Raw genomic sequence first — 20,534 nt, 5'->3', positions numbered from 1 at the left:
TACTTTGCACATTCTTCCACTGCAAATCTACCATTCCAGTGTTTTACTTGCTATATTGTATTTACTTCGCCACCATGGCCTTTTTTTGCCCTTACCTCCCTTATCTCACCTCATTTGCTCACATTGTATATAGACTTATTTTTCTACTGTATTATTGACTGTATGTTTGTTTTACTCCATGTGTAACTCTGTGTTGTTGTATGTGTCGAACTGCTTTGCTTTATCTTGGCCAGGTCGCAATTGTAAATGAGAACTTACTCTCAACTTGCCTACCTGGTTAAATAAAGGTGAAATAAAATAAAAATGTAGCCATATTATTATATATTATTATTATTATAATGACATCATAACTGATCAGACTGATTGATAAAGGACCCATTATCATTAGTGATATTGTCAGTAGTATTATCTCAACACTTGATCACAATAAACAGGACGTTTTGATCCACTGCTGTACACTGGTTTCCTGGACAGAGACTTGTTTGGTAAACCGGCCCTAAGTACTTGAACAGATGAGTATGTGAAAGCATAGAAACTGACTGAGAAAGTGGTGAGAAGACAGGAGGTTTTGCAGGCCTGTAATTTAGACTCCTGGCTGTATGTACAGAAGTCTGGTAAAGCCATAGGCCTAGGGAGTTTGGCTGGGACTGGAGAGACATACCAGAACTAGTCTTGCTGTACCAATGACTGGGCTGTACCAAGGTAGCACTGCACCTGACCAGGGATCAGCCAATGTAGCATTGCCCCTGACCAGGGATCAGCCAACGTAGCGACGCCCCTGACCAGGGATCAGCCAACGTAGCGACGCCCCTGACCAGGGATCAGCCAACGTAGCAACGCCCCTGACCAGGGATCAACCACAGGACTATATTGGAACCCATTGGATTGAAATGGGAATGACAGAGCAAACTTAGAAAATACCTTAACCTCACACTACACCAATGCAAATTATTAAAGATCACCAATGTTTGAAACTGTGATCGTTTAATCACTAGTGAGTCTCGACACAAATCACCTCAGACAAAATGATGAAGATCACAACATTTATTCATAGCAGAGAGAATGACCCCAAGCCCCACGGTGTATAGTACCAGACTAGCACACATTCTCACACAGGATCTCAAAACATACACAACATAACCACATCTGAGGAACACAGCATAGGATCACTCTATAATGTCTTTACACACTACAGGATCTTACATTAACACAGATGAAGACAGAGAGGGACGCGGTGAGTCCCACGACCAGCATGGTGACATCACACTGTCCCTCTGAGGAGGTGGTGACATCCTCATAGAGCAACACATCAGCCAGTGACGTCATGTCAGGATGTCAAACCCCACCCACTGCGGAAAACTCAAACCGAGTTACAACTAGATACAACACAACATCAACATCATAAATAAACATTCTGTAAGAAAATAAATATCAATAATATTATTATAATAATATACCCATAGGTCTTTAATGACTGGTCAAAACGGGGATGTTATGGCTGTAGTGCCACGTTGAAATCAAATGGAACTACAGTGATGGTTCGTTTTCTTAGGTGGCATTTGAAATGTTTAAATTGTTAATATTAAATGTTCAGACTTTTCAACAGCTCTCATGTTTAGTTGAGTCTATTCTGAGCAGATATAATGCTCCACATTCAAGCTCTAGGTAACAGGTTTCATCTCCCGCTCATCAAGTATCAACCCACACAGAAATACTTTCAACAGCATTTACAGATAGATGCTTCCCCAAATCAAATACTACATTACAACAGCCCCAAACTTCCATTAATAATTTAGCCTTAGTCATTTGAGGGTATAGCTATGTGTGTGTGCATGTGTGTGAAAATGTGTGTGTGTCAGTGTGCGTGTGAGTCAGTGTGTGTGTGAGCAAAGCTATCATGAGTGTGTTTTGTGTTTAAGGTAGCTGTGGTGTGTGTGTGTGTGTGTGTGTGTGTGTGTGTGTGTGTGTGTGTGTGTGTGTGTGTGTGTGTGTGTGTGTGTGTGTGTGTGTGTGTGTGTGTGTGTGTGTGTGTGTGTACACGTGAATGTATGCTTAAGGTATAAGTGGTGTGTATGTCTGTCTCCTCTTCTCCAATCTACTCCATCTCTCTCTCCAATGCCTCCACAGAGCGTTTCCTAGCAAATAGGTGGGTGGGGTCTCTTCCTCTCATGCTGGGCTGGATCTTGAAGGAAGGAGGCGACCCCATTGGCCAGCGCCAGCCAGCGGTGGCAGAGTTAGGACCCTGGTTAGAACCCTGGGGGCAGTGTTTGTTCTGCAGCAGCTGGAAGAGAGTCTCCATGTCTGGCCCCAGCCTAGCAACAAGCCCTGCCCTGACCACAGCCACTGTCTCCTCATCACAGGCTAGCAGGGACTGGAGCAGAGTGCTGTAGTACCTGGAACACACACACACCGTGTTATGACATACACACACACAGTACGAACAAATATAAAAATGTATGCACTCTCTACTGTAAATCAAATCAAATTGTATTTGTCACATACACATGGTTAGCAGATGTTAATGCGAGTGTAGCGAAATGCTTGTGCTTCTAGTTCCGACAATGCAGTAATAACCAACAGGTAATCTAACCTAACAATTCCACAACTTCTACCTTATGCACACAAGTGTAAAGGGATAAAGAATATGTACATAAAGATATGAATGAGTGATGGTACAGAACGGCATAGGCAAGATGCAGTAGATGGTATCGAGTACAGTATATACATATGAGATTAGTAATGTAGGGTATGTAAACATAAAAGTGCATAGTTTAGAGTGGCTAGTGATACCTGTATTAAATAAAGATGGCAAGATGCAGTAGATGATATAGAGTACAGTAAATACATATACATTATATTAAGTGGCATTGTTTAAAGTGGCTAGTGATACATTTTTGATCAATTTCCATCAATTTCCATTATTAAAGTGAGCTGGAGTTGAGTCAGTATGTTGGCAGCAGCCACTCAGTGTTAGTGGTGGCTGTTTAACAGTCTGATGGCCTTGACATAGAAGCTGTTTTTCAGTCTCTCGGTGCCTGCTTTGATGCACCTGTACTGACCTCGCCTTCTGGATGATAGCGGGGTGAACAGGCAGGGGCTCGGGTGGTTGTTGTCCTTGATGATCTTTATGGCCTTCCTGTGACATCGGGTGGTGTAGGTGTCCTGGAGGGCAGGTAGTTTGCCCCCAGTGATGCGTTGTGCAGACCTCACTACCCTCTGGAGAGCCTTACAGTTGTGGGCGGAGCAGTTGCCATACCAGGCGGTGATACAGCCCGACAGGATGCTCTCGATTGTGCATCTGTAAAAGTTTGTGAGTGTTTTTGGTGACAAGCCGAATTTCTTCAGCCTCCTGAGGTTGAACAGGCACTGTTGTGCCTTTTTCACCACGCTGTCTGTGTGGGTGGACCATTTCAGTTTGTCCGTGATGTGTACGCCGAGGAACTTAAAACTTACTACCCTCTCCACTACTGTCCCGTCGATGTGGATAGGGGGGTGCTCCCTCTGCTGTTTCCTGAAGTCCACAATCATCTCCTTTGTTTTGTTGACGTTGAGTGTGAGGTTATTTTCCTGACACCACACTCCGAGGGCCCTCACCTCCTCCCTGTAGGCCGTCTCGTCGTTGTTGGTAATCAAGCCTACCACTGTAGTGTCGTCCGCAAACTTGATGATTGAGTTGGAGGCGTGCATGGCCACGCAGTCGTGGGTGAACAGGGAGTACAGGAGAGGGCTCAGAACGCACCCTTGTGGGGCCCCAGTGTTGAGGATCAGCGGGGTGGAGATGTTGTTACCTACCCTCACCACCTGGGTGGCGGCCCGTCAGGAAGTCCAGTACCCAGTTGCACAGGGCGGGGTCGAGACCCGGGGTCTCGAACTTGATGACGAGTTTGGAGGGTACTATGGTGTTAAATGCTGAGCTGTAGTCGATGACCAGCATTCTCACATAGGTATTCCCCTTGTCCAGATGGGTTAGGGCAGTGTGCAGTGTGGCTGCGATTGCGTCGTCTGTGGACCTATTGGGGAGGTAAGCAAATTGGAGTGGGTCTAGGGTGTCAGGTAGGGTGGAGGTGATATGGTCCTTGACTAGTCTCTCAAAGCACTTCATGATGACGGAAGTGAGTGCTACGGGGCGGTAGTCGTTTAGCTCAGTTACCTTAGCTTTCTTGGGAACAGGAACAATGGTGGCCCTCTTGAAGCATGTGGGAACAGCAGACTGGGATTAGGATTGATTGAATATGTCCGTAAACACACCAGCCAGCTGGTCTGCGCATGCTCTGAGGACGCGGCTGGGGATACCGTCTGGGCCTGCAGCCTTGCGAGGGTTAACACGTTTAACTGTTTTACTCACGTCGGCTGCAGTGAAGGAGAGTCCGCAGGTTTTGGTAGCGGGCCGTGTCAGTGGCACTGTATTGTCCTCAAAGCGAGCAAAGAAGTTATTTAGTCTGTCTGGGAGCAAGACATCCTGGTCCGCGACGGGGACGGTTTTCTTTTTGTAATCCGTGATTGACTGTAGACCCTGCCACATACCTCTTGTGTCTGAGCCGTTGAATTGCAACTCTACTTTGTCTCTATACTGACGCTTAGCTTGTTTGATTGCCTTGCGGAGGGAATAGCTACACTGTTTGTATTCGGTCATGTTTCCGGTCACCTTGCCCTGGTTAAAAGCAGTGGGTTGCGCTTTCAGTTTTGCGTGAATGCTGCCATCAATCCACGGTTTCTGGTTGGGGAATATTTTAATAGTTGCTGTGGGTACAACATCGCTGATGCACTTTCTAATTAACTCGCTCACCGAATCAGCGTATTCGTCAATGTTGTTGTTGGACGCAATGCGGACCATATCCCAATCCACGTGATCGAAGCATTCTTGAAGCGTGGAATCAGATTGGTCGGACCAGCGTTGAACAGACCTGAGCGCGGGAGCTTCTTGTTTTAGTTTCTGTCTGTAGGCTGGAAGCAACAAAATGGAGTTGTGGTCAGCTTTTCCGAAAGGAGGGCGGGGGAGGGCCTTATATGCGTCGCGGAAGTTAGAATAACAATGATCCAGGGTTTTACCAGCCCTGGTTGCGCAATCGATATGCTGATAGAATTTAGGGAGTCTTGTTTTCAGATTATCCTTGTTAAAATCCCCAGCTACAATGAATGCAGCCTCAGGATATGTGGTTTCCAGTTTACATAGAGTCAAATAAAGTTTGTTCAGGGTCATCGATGTGTCTGCTTGGGGGGGAATATATACGGCTGTGATTATAATCGAAGAGAATTCCCTTGGTAGATAATGCGGTCGACATTTGATTGTAAGGAATTCTAAGTCAGGTGAACAGAAGGACTTGAGTTCCTGTATGTTGTTATGATCACACCACGTCTCGTTAATCATAAGGCATACCCCCCGCCCCTCTTCTTACCAGAAAGATGCTTGTTTCTGTCGGCGCGATGCGTGAAGAAACCAGCTGGCTGCACCGACTCCGATAGCGTCTCTCGAGTGAGCCATGTTTCCGTGGAGCAAAGAACGTTACATTCTCTGATGTCTCTCTGGAAAGCAACCCTTGCTCGGATTTCATCAACCTTGTTGTCAAGAGACTGGACATTGGCGAGTAGTACGCTAGGGAGTGGAGCGCGATGTGCCCGTCTCCGGAGCCTGACCAGAAGACCGCTTCGTTTGCCCCTTTTACGGCGTCGTTGTATTGGTTCGCCGGCTGGGATCAGATCCATTGTCCTGGGTGGAAGGCAAAACACAGGATCCGCTTCGGGAAAGTCATATTCCTGGTCGTAATGATGGTGAGTTGACGTTGCTCTTATATTCATTAGTTCCTCCCAACTGTATGTAATGAAACCTAAGATTACCTAGGGTACCAATGTAAGAAATAACACGTAAAAAAACGAAATACTGCATAGTTTCCTAGGAACGCGAAGCGAGGTGGCCATCTCTGTCGGCGCCGGAAGTTGGATAAGAGCATCTGCTAAATGACTAAAAATGTAAAAGGTTAGACACACATACACCGCGATAGACCCACACACACACACACACACACACACACACACACACACACACACACACACACACACACACACACACACACACACACACACACACACACACACACACACACACACACACACACACACACACACACACACACACAAACACTGACTGGCTCACCTGTTCGGGAAGTGTGCAGGGACCTGCACCACCTCTCCGATGGCCTCAGGGTTAGAGCGAGCCACACCACAGATGTCCAGTCTACTGTAACACTCCTCCTGGACCTAAACACACACACAATAATTTTAACTCAGAAACTAGCACTTCATGGTGACACACAGTAGAGGACGACAAGTGGCCAAGTAGTTGAGAGTGTTGGGCCAACAACTGAAAGGTTGCTGGTTTGAATCCCAGAGCCAACTAAGTGAACAATCTGTCAATGTGCCCTTGAGAAAGGCACTTAACCCTAATTGCTCTCGATATGACAAAAATGTAGAGCTCATTTTGGCACCGATAGGATGATATGAAGGCTGACATGGTGTGCATCTCTAATAAAGCAGAGTGACTGACCTCAGAGATCATTCTCTGGAAGACTCCACAGCGCCTGATGGTCTGGAAGACTTTAGACGTGACGCCGTTGGCAATACACCTCAGACTCTCCTTTACAAACGTCTTACCCTGCACACACACACAAACACTGGGTTAGAGACACTGCAGTGGGTCGTCAAAAAAGTGTGTGTGTGTGTGTGTGTGTAGGCTTACCTGTGTGTTAAAGGTAGCTGCGGTGTGAAAGAACAGTTGACAGATATCGTGCATGCCATCAGTGTCACAGGTAGAATTCTCCAGGCAGGCAAACGTACCACATCCCACGGCTAGAGCACCATTCAAACACCTAGCCACATCCGCTAGAGAGAGAGAGAGAGAGAGAGAGAGAGAGAGAGAGAGAGAGAGAGAGAGAGAGAGAGAGAGAGAGAGAGAGAGAGAGAGAGAGAGAGAGAGATAAAACCTTAGCAATGGTTGTAATGGAATAGACTAATATACATTAAGGAATTTGCCTATATCTCTAGCCATGGCAATGTAACTATTTTAGAAGAAAGGCAACTTTCATAACCAACTCTTGTGCATGGACCTATTACATCCTGTCTCTGCAGACTTTTCGAATAAGAACTGCAGTTTGCATATTTTTTTCACAGTTGGCTAACCAGATGTAGGCTACTCACAGGGGCTGTTGGATGAGAAGCGTGCACGGCGAGGAGAAGCTTCCTCCGGGTCGGTGTCGAAGGTGGCGGCAGTCCCCAGGACAAGGAAGACCGCGCACAGGCCAAATTTTGCGAGCATCTTGTCAGATGGTGATGTTCTTGATGTGACAGGTTGGACAGTTCGGCTTGAATTGTCGGTGGAGAACAGTTGGGCTGCTGATATCTTGTTCGTTCACTGACTGGTGTTAGTTATGGGCCGTTTTTATAGCCGTTTGTTACATAAATCACTGGATAACCCGAGGGTTTGTCCAATCAGCGCCCGGCATCTCCAGTGGGGGTCAGCGGCACGCGCTATAGAATGTTTCCACTGAGCTTGCGCTTTGGAACTTTTAAACTTTCCGTGCGTGAGCTTATATTTATTCATGATAGAACTTTCATTGTGAACATTGAAACTCTTGTGATGATTTTATTCCCAAGTGCACTGTGTTGTGAATTACTTAAGTAAAATACTGTATTGAAACAGGCAGGGAGCAGGCCTCAAACCCTAGCCCTTCTAGCCCGAAGTCCAACGCGCTATCGACTGTGCCCCAAAAGCATGTTCAAGCAGCAGAGTCGATATCCCCGCTTATAAACCCAGGGTCGTTATAATACTTTAAAAGTACTACTTAATTATTTTTGGGGGGTATCTGTACTTGACTTTACTATTTATATTTTGGACACTTTTACTTTTACTTCACTACATTCCTAAAGAAAATAATGTACTTTTTACGCCATACATTTTCCCTGACACCCAGAAGTGCTAGTTACATTTTGAAAGCTAAGCAGGACAGGAAATTGGTAAAATTCACACACAAGAGAACATCCCTGGTCATCCTCTGCCTCTGATCTGGTGGACTCACTAAACACAAATGCTTCGCTTGTAAATTACAGTCAGAAGTTTACATACACCTTAGCCAAATACATTTAAACTCAGATTTTCACAATTCCTGACATTTAATCAGTTAGGATCACCACTTTATTTTAAGAATGTGAAATGTCAGAATAATAGTAGAGAGAATTATTTCTTTCAGCTTTTATTTCTTTCATCACATTCCCAGTGGGTCAGAAGTTTACATATACTCAATTAGTATTTGGTAGCATTGCCTTTAAATTGTTTAACTTGGGGCAAACATTTCAGGTAGCCTTCCACAAGCTTCCCACAATAAGTTGGGTGAATTTTGGCCCATTCCTCCTGACAGAGTTGGTGTAACTGAGTCAGGTTTTTTAGGCCTCCTTGCTCGCACACGCTTTTTCAGTTCTGCCCACACATTTTCTGTAGGTATGAGGTCAGGGCTTTGTGATGACCACTCCAATACCTTGACTTTGTTGTCCTTAAGCCAGTTTGCCACAACTTTGGAAGTATGCTTGGGGTCATTGTCCATTTGGAAGACCCATTTGCGACCAAGCTTTAACTTCCTGACTGATGTCTTGAGATGTTGCTTCAATATATCCACATAATTTTCCATCCTTATGATGCCATCGATTTTGTGAAGTGCACCAGTCCCTCCTGCAGCAAAGCACCCTCACAACATGATGCTGCCACCCCCGTGCTTCACGGTTGGAATGGTGTTCTTTGGCTTGCAAGCCTTCCCGTTTTTCCTCCAAACATAACGATGGTCATTATGGACAAACAGTTATATTTTTGTTTCATCAAACCAGAGGACATTTCTCCAAAAAGTATGATCTTTGTCCCCATGTGCAGTTGCAAACCGTAGTCTGGCTTTTTTTATGGCAGTTTTGGAGCAGTGGCTTCTTCCTTGCTGAGCGGCCTTTCAGGTTATGTCGATATAGGACTCGTTTTACTGTGGATATAGATACTTTTGTACCTGTTTCCTCCAGCATCTTCACAAGGTCCTTTGCTGTTGTTCTGGGATTGATTTGCACTTTTCGCACCAAAGTACATTCATCTCTAGGAGACAGAACGCGTCTCCTTCCTGAGCGGTATGATGGCTGCATGGTCCCATGGTGTTTATACTTGCATACTATTGTTTGTACAGATGAACGTGGTACCTTCAGCCGTTTGGAAATTGCTCCCAAGGATGAACCAGACTTGTGGAGGTCTACCATTTTTTTTCTGAGGTCCTGTGGAGTGTGCCCCTGGCTAACCGTAAATACAAAACAAACAAAAGAATAAAATAAAAATTGGTGCCTTAATATAAGGAATTTAAAATGATTTTAATACTTAAGTATATTTTTCCAATTACATTTACTTTTGATACTTAAGTATATGTAAAACCCAATAATTTGAGACTGTTTAACTGTTTAACTGGGTAACTTTCACTTTTAGTTGAGTCATTTTCTATTAATTAAGGTATCTTTACTTTTACTCAAGCATGACAATTGGATACTTTTTCCACCACTGCAAGTGCATAGGGCGAGGTTACAAGAGTCTGCTGGGGTGAGAGAGACAAATGTTCAGGTGAGTTCGTGGGGAAAACAATATTTGTCTGCAAAACAAGGAACATTTCAGTATTGTGAAAAGACTAGCCTACAATTAGCTCAAGTTTAATTTAGAATACTTCAGCTTTTTTTTAGCTTCATTTTTTAAACAATAGAACCCCATATTCTAGTTAAATTAGACCTAGGGAATGAAAATGTGTTGTTTTTAACAATTCCAGTCACGTTTCATTTGAAATTGTTCAATCGTGTAGGCTTCCTCGGCATTCACATCACAGACAAACTGAAATGGTCCACCCACACAGACAGTGTGGTGAAGAAGGCGCAACAGCGCCTCTTCAACCTCAGGAGGCTGAAGAAATTTGGCTTGTCACCTAAAACCCTCACAAACTTTTACAGATGTACAATTGAGAGCATCCTGTCGGGCTGTATCACCACCTGGTACGGCAACTGCACCACCATCAGCCGCAAGGCTCTCCAGAGGGTGGTGCGGTCTGCAACCTGGCTTCTTCACGCATCGCGCCGACAGAAACAAACATCTATCTAGTAAGAAGAAGGGGTGGGGGGGTGTATGCCTTATGATTAACGAGACGTGGTGTGATCATAACAACATACAGGAACTCAAGTCCTTTTGTTCACCTGACCTAGAATTCCTTACAATCAAATGCCGACCGCAATATCTACCAAGAGAATTCTCTTCGATCATAATCACAGTCGTGTATATCCCGCCCCAAGCAGACACATCGACGGCCCTGAATGAACTTCATTTGACTCTATGTAAACTGGAAACCACATATCCTGAGGCTGAATTTATAGTAGTTGGGGATTTTAACAAGGCTAATCTGAAAACAAGGCTCCCTAAATTTTATCAGCATATCAAATGCGCGACCCGGGCTGGCAAAACCCTGGATCATTGTTATTCTAACTTCCGCGACGTATATAAAGCCCTCCCCCGCCCTCCTTTCGGAAAATCTGACCACGACTCCATTTTGTTGCTACCAGCCTACAGACAGAAACTAAAACAGGAAGCGCCCGTTCTCAGGTCTGTTCAACGCTGGTCCGACCAATCGGATTCCACGCTTCAAGATTGCTTCGATCACGTGGACTGGGATATGTTCCGCATACCGTCGGACAATAACATTGATGAATACGCTGATTCGGTGAGCGAGTTTATTAGCAAGTGCATCGGTGATGTTGTACCCACAGCGTCTATTAAAACATTCTCCAACCAGAAACCATGGATTGATGGCAGCATTCGCGCAAAACTGAAAGCGCAAACCACTGCTTTTAATCAGGGCATACAAGAATACAAACAGTGTAGCTATTCCCTCCGCAAGGCAATCAAACAAGCTAAGCATCAGTATAGAGGCAAAGTAGAGTCGCAATTCAACGGCTCAGATACGAGAGGTATGTGGCAGGGTCTACAGTCAATCACGGACTACAAAAGGAAAGCCAGCCCCGTCGCGGACCACGATGTCTTGCTCTCAGACAAACTAAACAACTTCTTTGCTCGCTTTGAGGACAACACAGTGCCACTGACACGGCCCGCTACCAAAACCTGTGGGCTCTCCTTCACTGCAGCCAACGTGAGGAAAACATTTAATCATGTTAACCCTCGCAAGGCTGCCGGCCCAGACGGCATCCCCAGCCGCGTCCACAGAGCATGTGCAGACCAGCTGGCTGGTGTGTTTACGGACATATTCAATCAATCCTTATCTCAGTCTGCTGTTCCCACATGCTTCAAGAGGGCCACCATTGTTCCTGTTCCCAAGAAAGTGAAGGTAAATGAGCTAAATGACTATCGCTCCGTAGCACTCACTTTCGTCATTATGAAGTGCTTTGAGAGACTAGTCAAGGACCATATCACCTCCACCCTACCTGACACCCTAGACCCACTCCAATTTCTTACCACCCCAATAGGTCCACAGACGACGCAATCGCAATCACACTGCACACTGCTCTAACCCATCTGGACAAGAGGAATACCTATGTAAGAATGCTGTTCATCGACTACAGCTCAGCATTTAACACCATAGTACCCTCCAAACTCGTGATTAAGCTCGAGACCCTGGGTCTCGACCCCGCCCTGTGCAACTGGGTCCTGGACTTCCTGACGGGCCGCCCTCAGGTGGTGAGGGTAGGTAACAACATCTCCACCCCGCTGATCCTCAACACTGGGGCCCCACAAGGGTGCGTTCTCAGCCCTCTCCTGTATTCCCTGTTCACCCATGACTGCGTGGCCATGCACGCCTCCAACTCAATCATCAAGTTTGCGGACGACACTACAGTGGTAGGCTTCATTACCAACAACGATGAGACGGCCTACAGGGAGGAGGTGAGGGCCCTCGGAGTGTGGTGTCAGGAAAATAACCTCACACTCAACGTCAACAAAACAAAGGAGATGATTGTTGACTTCAGGAAACAGCAGATGGAGCACCCACCTAGCCACATCGACGGGACAGTAGTGGAAAAGGTGGAAAGTTTTAAGTTCCTCGGCGTACACATCACGGACAAACTGAAATGGTCCACCCACACAGACAGCGTGGTGAAAAAGGCACAACAGTGTCTGTTCAACCTCAGGAGGCTGAAGAAATTCGATGCACAATCGAGAGCATCCTGTCGGGCTGTATCACCGCCTGGTACGGCAACTGCTCCGCCCACAACCGTAAGGCTCTCCAGAGGGTAGTGAGGTCTGCACAACGCATCACCGGGGGCAAACTACCTGCCCTCCAGGACACCTACAGCACACGATGTCACAGGAAGGCCAAAAAGTTAATCAAGGACAACAACCACCCGAGCGCCTGCCTGTTCACCCCGCTATCATCCAGAAGGCGAGGTCAGTACAGGTGCATCAAAGCTGGGGCCGAGAGACTGAAAAACAGCTTCTATCTCAAGGCCATCAGACTGTTAAACAGCCATCAGTAACACAGAGAGGCTGCTGCCTACATACAGACTCAAATCATTTGCCTATTTAATAAATGGATCACTAGTCACTTTAAATAATGCCACTTTAATAATGTTTACATGTCTTACATTACTCATCTCATATGTATATATTGTATTTTATACCATCTATTACATCTTGCCTATGCCGCTCGGCCATCGCTCATCCATATATGTATTTGTACATATTCTTATTCCATCCCTTTACATTTGTGTGTATAAGGTAGTTTTTGTGGAATTGTTAGATTACCTGTTAGATATTACTGCACGGTCGGAACTAGAAGCACAAGCATTTCGCTACACTCACATTTACATCTGCTAACCATGTGTATGTGACCAATACAGTTTGATTTGAAAATCAGATCAATCATTGTGAACAGCAGCAGCAGCACAATAGACTGTTATCACTACTAACTGGCGGAATGTAGAATGGTTTAGCTGCACTCACTCACCCCAAACCACAAGTACTTTTCATGAGAACATTCATATCTGTGTAAGTGTTTGATTATTGTAGTGATTTGGTGCATTGTGTAGGCTTATTGTTCCTGAAAAGAGCCTTAAACTGTGAATATGGTTTTATGAATATTTCTGGTTTTGTGTGATTTTTGTGTCCCACCTGTCCTCCATCTTTCAAATAAACAAACAGTGTTCAGTGGAGCCTGGGCTTCTGAGCTCCTCTCCTCCTCAGAACAATTACTTCTTATTAGAGAGACTTTCTCTCTCTCTCTCTCTCTTGCTCTCTCTCTCTCTTTTTCAGGATAAAAAGTAAATGGAATGGAGCTACTGTAAGCACAAGCAAAATCCTAGAGGTAAACCTGGTTCAGTCTGCTTTCCACCAGACACTGAGTGATGAATTCACCTTTCAGCAGGACAATAACCTAAAACACAAGGCCACATCTACACTTGAGTACTTACCAAGAAGACAGTGAATGTTCCTGAGAGGCCAAGTTACAGTTTAGTCTAAAATTTACTTGAAAATCTATGGCAAGACCTGAAATGGTTGTCTAGTATTGATCAAGCAATATAATTGAATGATTTTTTAAAGAATAATGGGCAAATGTTGCACAATCCAGGTGTGGAAAGCTCTTAGAGACTTGCCCAGAAGTACTCACAGCTGTATCCGCTGCCAAAGGTGCTTCTACAAAGTATTGACTCAGGGTGTGAATACTTATGTAAATGAGATATTTCTGTATTACATTTTCAATAAATTAGCAATTTCTTTGAAAAACATGTTTTCACCTGATCATTATGCGGTATTGTGGGCCAAAAATTATATATTTCATCCATTTTGAAGGCACAGTATGTGTGTGTGTGTGTGTTATCAGGGGGAAAGAGGTCATTTGTGAAGGGGGACAGAGTTTCCAAGATGACCTGTGTTACCCGGGGCAACTTCTTAGGATCTGATAACATCTCATAGCTCTCACACACACACACACACACACACACACACACACACACACACACACACACACACACACACACACACACACACACACACACATACACACACACACACACACACACACACACACACACACACACACACACACACACACACACACACACACCTCTTCAGCCTATAATGGGTTAAATGATCTGATAAGGACCTCAGTGCTGTGACGTCTGAGAACGGAAATGATCCTGTTTTACCTTTCATTAACTTTCCCCTCATTCACTCTCACACTCATTCTCACACTCTTCCTCTCATTATTTCTCCCATTCTTCCTTTCACACACACTGTCACCTCTCCCTCCTTCTGGGTGTTTCTGCATGACACTGTGTTCTGTTAAGGTATTCAGAAATTTCATACAGGGTTTCAGGTTTTTATTTTGCTTATATGTTATGACTAAATGTTGTGGAACTGTACACTATTCCCCGACCCATTCAGAACATATCAACACAAACAAATCTCTAGAATATACTTTGTTTTGTAGAAAACTGTCATGAAGAGCATGTGAAAACAACAGCTGATTGTCTAATTACCTGGAGATTCTATAATCCTCAGCTCACCCTGGCAGAGACAGCCTGTGTACCTGATAAACCCACCTGGTATACTTGGTAAACCTAGTATACCTGGTAAAAGCACCTACACCTAGGCAGGTTCTCATTCAAAGGATTTTTAAAGCCTTGAGACAATTAATACATGGATTGTCAGTGGTGGAAAAAGCACCCAGTTGTCATACTTGAGTAAAAGTAAAGATACCTTAATATAAAATGACTCAAGTAAAAGTGAAAGTCACCCAGTAAAATACTACTTGAGTAAAAGTCTAAAAGTATTTGGTTTGAAATATACTTAAGTATCAAAAGTAAATATAATTGCGTAAATATACTTAAGTATCTAAATTAATTCCTTATATTAAGTAAACCAGAAGTCCCCATTTTTTTTAATGGATAGCCAGGGGCACACTCCAACACTCAGACATCATTTACAAACGAAGCATGTGTTTAGTGAGTCCGCCAGATCAGATGCAGTAGGAATGACCGGGAATGTTCTCTTGATACGTGTGTGAATTAGACAATTTTCTTGTTCTGCTCAGCATTCAAAATGTAACGAGTACTTTTGGGTGTCAGGGAAAATGTATGGAGTAAAAAGTACATAATTTGCTTTAGGAATGTAGTGAAGTAAAAATAAAAGTTGTCAAAAATATAAATAGTAAAGTACAAATACCCCATAAAATTACTTAAGTAGTACATTCAATTATTTAGACTTAAGTACTTTATACCACTGTGGATTGCGTATGTGTGCCATTCAGATGGTGAATGGGCAAGACAAAAGATTTAAGTTGAACGGGGTATGGTAGTAGGTGCCAGGCGCACCGGTTCGTGTCAAGAACTGCAACGCTGCTGGGTTTTTCATGTTCAACAGTTTCCTGTGTCTATCAAGAATGGTCCACCACCCAAAGGACATACAGACAACTTGACACAACAGTGGGAAGCATTGGAGTCAACATTAGGAAGGTGTTCCTAATGTTTGGTATACTCAGTGTGTGTTTTTAAGTCAGAACTCTAGATCCCAGCCAGACTCGTCATCTGGGGGCGGGTCCTCGTTGTCATCAGGGAAACAGTCAAAGTTGCCAGTGTCCAGTGGACCCTTCACCTGGGAGAGAGGAGATAGTGCTGAGTGTGTGTGTGTCTGTGTGGTGTGTGTGTGTGTGTGTGTGTGTGTGTGTGTGTGTGTGTGTGTGTGTGTGTGTGTGTGTGTGTGTGTGTGTGTGTGTGTGTGTGTGTGTGTGTGTGTGTGTGTGTGTGTGTGTGTGTGTGTGTGTGTGTGTGTGTGTACTCACAGTAGGAGTGAAGGGAGGGGCCAGAGTTGCCTGTCGGAGTCCCTCCCAGTTAATAAAACCTTCAAACCACCTGGAGACAAACAGGAAACAGTCACACCCAGAACCAAACAATCACACCTCTCCTTGTAGTATCAAGACGACCTGGGCTGTGTCCGAAATGGCACCCAATTCCCTATAAACTGCAGTGCCTTTAACAAGAGCCCTATGTGGCCATTTCAAGTGAAGGCCTGAAAAAAGACAACCTTGACAAAGTCAATAACTGACTCTTAGGCATAGAACTGAGGCGAAATCATATCTGTTGCTTCAACTGCTCTAGTGAGAATCAGGCCTGTATGGTAGCTAAAGAATTCAACTTTATATCAGAAAATATAGCTATTTCTATTCCATGCAGTCCTATTGGTAGGTAGGAACAGTAGTCATCATCACCATGGTAATTCTTACTTGTGTTTTTGGATGTCCTTCACCCCGTTCTTCAGGTTCCCCACCCTCTCAGATGGGTTGTCCCTGTGCAACTCACACACAAACACACACACACACATGTGTCTCTGTGTGTGGAGTAGAGGTGATCTAGAGTTTTGTATGTGTCTCTGTGTATGGAGTAAAGGTGATCTAGAGTGTATGTGTTACTGTGAGTGGAGTAAAGGTGATCTAGAGTGTATGTGTCTCTGTGTATGGAGTAAAGGTGATCTAGAGTGTATGTGTCTCTGTGTATGGAGTAAAGGTGATCTAGAGTGTATGTGTCTCTGTGTATGGAGTAAAGGTGATCTAGAGTGTATGTGTTACTGTGAGTGGAGTAAAGGTGATCTAGAGTGTATGTGTCTCTGTGTATGGAGTAAAGGTGATCTAGAGTGTATGTGTCTCTGTGTATGGAGTAAAGGTGATCTAGAGTGTATGTGTCTCTGTGTATGGAGTAAAGGTGATCTAGAGTGTATGTGTCTCTGTGTATGGAGTAAAGGTGATCTAGAGTGTATGTGTCTCTGTGTATGGAGTAAAGGTGATCTAGAGTGCATGTGTCTCTGTGTATGGAGTAAAGGTGATCTAGAGTGTATGTGTCTCTGTGTATGGAGTAAAGGTGATCTAGAGTGTATGTGTTACTGTGAGTGGAGTAAAGGTGATCTAGAGTGTATGTGTCTCTGTGTATGGAGTAAAGGTGATCTAGAGTGTATGTGTCTCTGTGTATGGAGTAAAGGTGATCTAGAGTGTATGTGTCTCTGTGTATGGAGTAAAGGTGATCTAGAGTGTATGTGTCTCTGTGTATGGAGTAAAGGTGATCTAGAGTGTATGTGTCTCTGTGTATGGAGTAAAGGTGATCTAGAGTGTATGTGTCTCTGTGTATGGAGTAAAGATGATCTAGAGTGTATGTGTCTCTGTGTATGGAGTAAAGGTGATCTAGAGTGTATGTGTCTCTGTGTATGGAGTAAAGGTGATCTAGAGTTTTGATCCTCTAGTTGTACAGGTGACATGCTGGTAGAAATGAGGTAAAACGGATTTCAATTTTCCTGCAATAAAATCACCAGTTTATGGTCCTATACAACTTGTTGAGTGCGGTCTTAGTGCCAGCATCGGTTTGTGGTGGTAAATAGACAGCTACAAAAAATACAGATGTATGGTCTACAGCTTATCGTGAGGTATTCTAACTCAGGCGAGCAGAACCTCAAGACTTCTTTAATATTAGAGATCACGCACCAGCTGTTATTGTCAAAGAGACACACACCACCCCCCGATCTTACCGGACTCTGCCGTTCTGTCCTGCCAATGCATATAAAAACTAGCTAGATGTATTTTATTTATGTCCTTGTTCAGCCGTGACTTCGAGAAGGATAGTATATTACAGTTCTTAATGTCCCTGTTGATAAGATAGACTCGTACAGAGCTAGTCCAGTTGATTCTCAAGCGATTGCACATTCGGCAATAGAACAGAGGGTAGAGGCGATTTATTTACTCGCCACCGTAGTCTTATCAGAGTGCCTGCGCGCCAGCCTCTATAGCGCCGTCTCCTCCTCCTTCGAGTGTCAGGATTTGGGCCTGGTCCGTAAAATTCAATATGAAGTAGACATCCTCATCCAAATGGAGGTTAGTGATCGCTGTTCTGATGTCCAGTAGCTATTTTCAGTCATAGAAAATGATGGCGGAAACATTATGTACAAACAAGTTACGATCAGCGCAAAAACCCTCCACAAAATAGCACAATATTGGTCAGGAGCCCGTAAAACGGCCGCTTTCCAATGCAGCTCCATTGTGGTTGAGGTTAAGACTTGAACCCGAGATGTGGACATGAAACTAGGGTTAGGGTTTTGGTTGAGGGTAGGTTTAAACTGGGATGTGGACATGAAGCTAGGGTTAGGGTTTTGGTTGAGGGTAGGTTTAAACTGGGATGTGGACATGAAACTAGGGTTAGGGTTTTGGTTGAGGGTAGGTTTAAACTGGGATGTGGACATGGAGCTAGGGTTAGGGTTTTGGTTGAGGGTAGGGTTAAACTGGGATGTGTACATGAAGCTAGGGTTAGGGTTTTGGTTGAGGGTAGGGTTAAACTGGGATGTGTACATGAAGCTAGGGTTAGGGTTTTGGTTGAGGGTAGGTTTAAACTGGGATGTGGACATGAAGCTAGGGTTAGGGTTTTGATTGAGGGTAGGTTTAAACTGGGATGTGTACATGAAGCTAGGGTTAGGGTTTTGGTTGAGGGTAGGTTTAAACTGGGATGTGGACATGAAGCTAGGGTTAGGGTTTTGGTTGAGGGTAGGTTTAAACTGGGATGTGGACATGAAGCTAGGGTTAGGGTTTTGGTTGAGGGTAGGTTTAAACTGGGATGTGGACATGAAGCTAGGGTTATGGTTTTGGTTGAGGGTAGGTTTAAACTGGGATGTGGACATGAAGCTAGGGTTAGGGTTTTGGTTGAGGGTAGGTTTAAACTGGGATGTGGGCATGAAGCTAGGGTTAGGGTTTTGGTTGAGGGTAGGGTTAAACTGGGATGTGGACATGAAGCTAGGGTTAGGGTTTTGGTTGAGGGTAGGTTTAAACTGGGATGTGAACATGAAGCGAGGGTTAGGGTTTTGGTTGAGGGTAGGTTTAAACTGGGATGTGGACATGAAGCTAGGGTTAGGGTTTTGGTTGAGGGTTAAAGTGGGATGTGGACATGAAGCTAGGGTTAGGGTTTTGGTTGAGGGTAGGGTTAAACTGGGATGTGAACATGAAGCGAGGGTTAGGGTTTTGGTTGAGGGTTAAAGTGGGATGTGGACATGAAGCTAGGGTTAGGGTTTTGGTTGAGGGTAGGGTTAAACTGGGATGTGGACATGAAGCGAGGGTTAGGGTTAGGGCATAGCTGGTTAGGCAATTTGTTTACAGTCAGGTTTTACTTGCAGTTGCTCTAGACTTACACACACCCACCTGTCTCTCAGTAGAGTCCACAGTTCTCCTCTCAGACAGGCCTCCAGCAGCATGTACAGATATTTAGAGTCCCTGAACGTCCGATACAACCTGGACAGGACACACAGCGTCAGTGTGTTTATCTGTGTACCTGACGGTGAAGGGGCTGTGTGGTGTGTGTATCTGTGTTTGTGTGTACCTGACGGTGAAGGGGCTGTGTGGTGTGTGTATCTGTGTTTGTGTGTACCTGACAGTGAAGGGGCTGTGTGGTGTGTGTATCTGTGTTTGTGTGTACCTGACGGTGAAGGGGCTGTGTGGTGTGTGTATCTGTGTTTGTGTGTACCTGACGGTGAAGGGGCTGTGTGCATCCATCATAATGCGTCTCTCTGAGAGGATGTGGCCCTGTTGGCTGGTGTCCATAATGTGACGCTTCTTTAGAACCTCCAGAGCAAAGGACCGACTGGTGTCACTCTTTAACTGAACCTGAAGACACACACATTATACAAATTAAACACACACACACACACACACACACACACACACACACACACACACACACACACACACACACACACACACACACACACACACACACACACACACACACACAGGCATTACAGACACACACTCATGTAAGCGAGCACACATTATATACACACACACTCACACTTACCAGCTCGACGCGACTGAAGCATCCTAGTCCGAGGGTGCAGATGACGTGGAAATCAGTGAGAGACACACTGGAGAAAAACCCTGCCTCTGCCTCCAACCTTGATTGACAAGGGGTCAATCAATTGCCCGATATATTTTCACTGTAATTAACGAGTCTGTATGGTTATATACAGTTGAAGTCGGAAGTTTACATACACTTAGATATTAAAACTAGTTTTTCAATCCCTCCACAAATTTCTTGTTAACAAACTATAGTTTTGGCAAGTCAGTTAGGACATCTACTTTGTGCATGACATAAATAACTTTTTCAACAATTGTTTACAGACAGATTATTTCACTTATAATTCACTGTATCACAATTCCACTGGGTCAGAAGGTTACATACACTAAGTTGACTATGCCTTTAAACAGTCCACCTTACTGCCTTTCCCCCCTCTCTCTCTCTCTCTCTCTCTCTCTCTCTCTCTCTCTCTCTCTCTCTCTCTCTCTCTCTCTCTCTCTCTCTCTCTCTCTCTCTCTCTCTCTCTCTCTCTCTCTCTCTCTCTCTCTCTCTCTCTCTCTCTCTCTCTCTCTCTCTCTCTCTCTCTCTTAAGAAAGAGATAAAGAAATAAAGAGCAGAAGAGTATCAAGATGTCAGTATGTGTGTGTGTGTGTGTGTGTGTGTGT

General features: G+C 44.6%; 2 protein-coding genes across 2 annotated transcripts in view; both read right to left on the bottom strand.

Moving 5' to 3' along the window:
* Window positions 1-2,095: 2,095 nt before the first annotated feature.
* LOC120026414 (stanniocalcin) lies at window positions 2,096-7,309 on the bottom strand. Its single transcript, XM_038971273.1, has 5 exons — window positions 7,192-7,309; window positions 6,734-6,876; window positions 6,542-6,649; window positions 6,152-6,255; window positions 2,096-2,393 (listed from the first exon to the last, which is right to left on the bottom strand). The coding sequence occupies exons 1-5, from the start codon at window positions 7,307-7,309 to the stop codon at window positions 2,096-2,098; spliced, it is 771 nt and encodes a 256-aa protein (XP_038827201.1).
* An 8,156-nt stretch (window positions 7,310-15,465) lies between these two features.
* Window positions 15,466-20,534, bottom strand: part of LOC120026224 (cGMP-dependent protein kinase 1-like) — an 8,589-nt gene continuing 3,520 nt past the window's right edge. The window contains exons 6-11 of the mRNA XM_038971049.1: window positions 19,870-19,968; window positions 19,540-19,679; window positions 19,163-19,307; window positions 16,275-16,405; window positions 15,834-15,903; window positions 15,466-15,646 (exon numbers count right to left, since the gene is read on the bottom strand). Coding sequence (XP_038826977.1) covers window positions 15,548-15,646; window positions 15,834-15,903; window positions 16,275-16,405; window positions 19,163-19,307; window positions 19,540-19,679; window positions 19,870-19,968 — 684 coding nt within the window. The 3' untranslated portion in view covers window positions 15,466-15,547. The remainder of the gene's footprint in view (window positions 15,647-15,833; window positions 15,904-16,274; window positions 16,406-19,162; window positions 19,308-19,539; window positions 19,680-19,869; window positions 19,969-20,534) is intronic.

Source organism: Salvelinus namaycush, chromosome 31, assembly GCF_016432855.1.
Source record: "Salvelinus namaycush isolate Seneca chromosome 31, SaNama_1.0, whole genome shotgun sequence".
NCBI lineage: Eukaryota > Metazoa > Chordata > Actinopteri > Salmoniformes > Salmonidae > Salvelinus > Salvelinus namaycush.
Note: the sequence above shows the minus strand (reverse complement) of the source record. Positions and strands in the feature narration are given on the sequence as shown.

Bases quoted from the DNA above. Each gene is read 5' to 3' on its own strand.
- LOC120026414 (XM_038971273.1), bottom strand. From the start codon at position 7,309: ATGCTCGCAAAATTTGGCCTGTGCGCGGTCTTCCTTGTCCTGGGGACT. The intron at 6,877-7,191 runs GTGAGTAGCCTA...CTCTCTCTCTAG, and splicing joins CTTCTCATCCAACAGCCCCT to CGGATGTGGCTAGGTGTTTG. The intron at 2,394-6,151 runs GTGAGCCAGTCA...TGTGTGTTCCAG, and splicing joins CCTGCACACTTCCCGAACAG to GTACTACAGCACTCTGCTCC.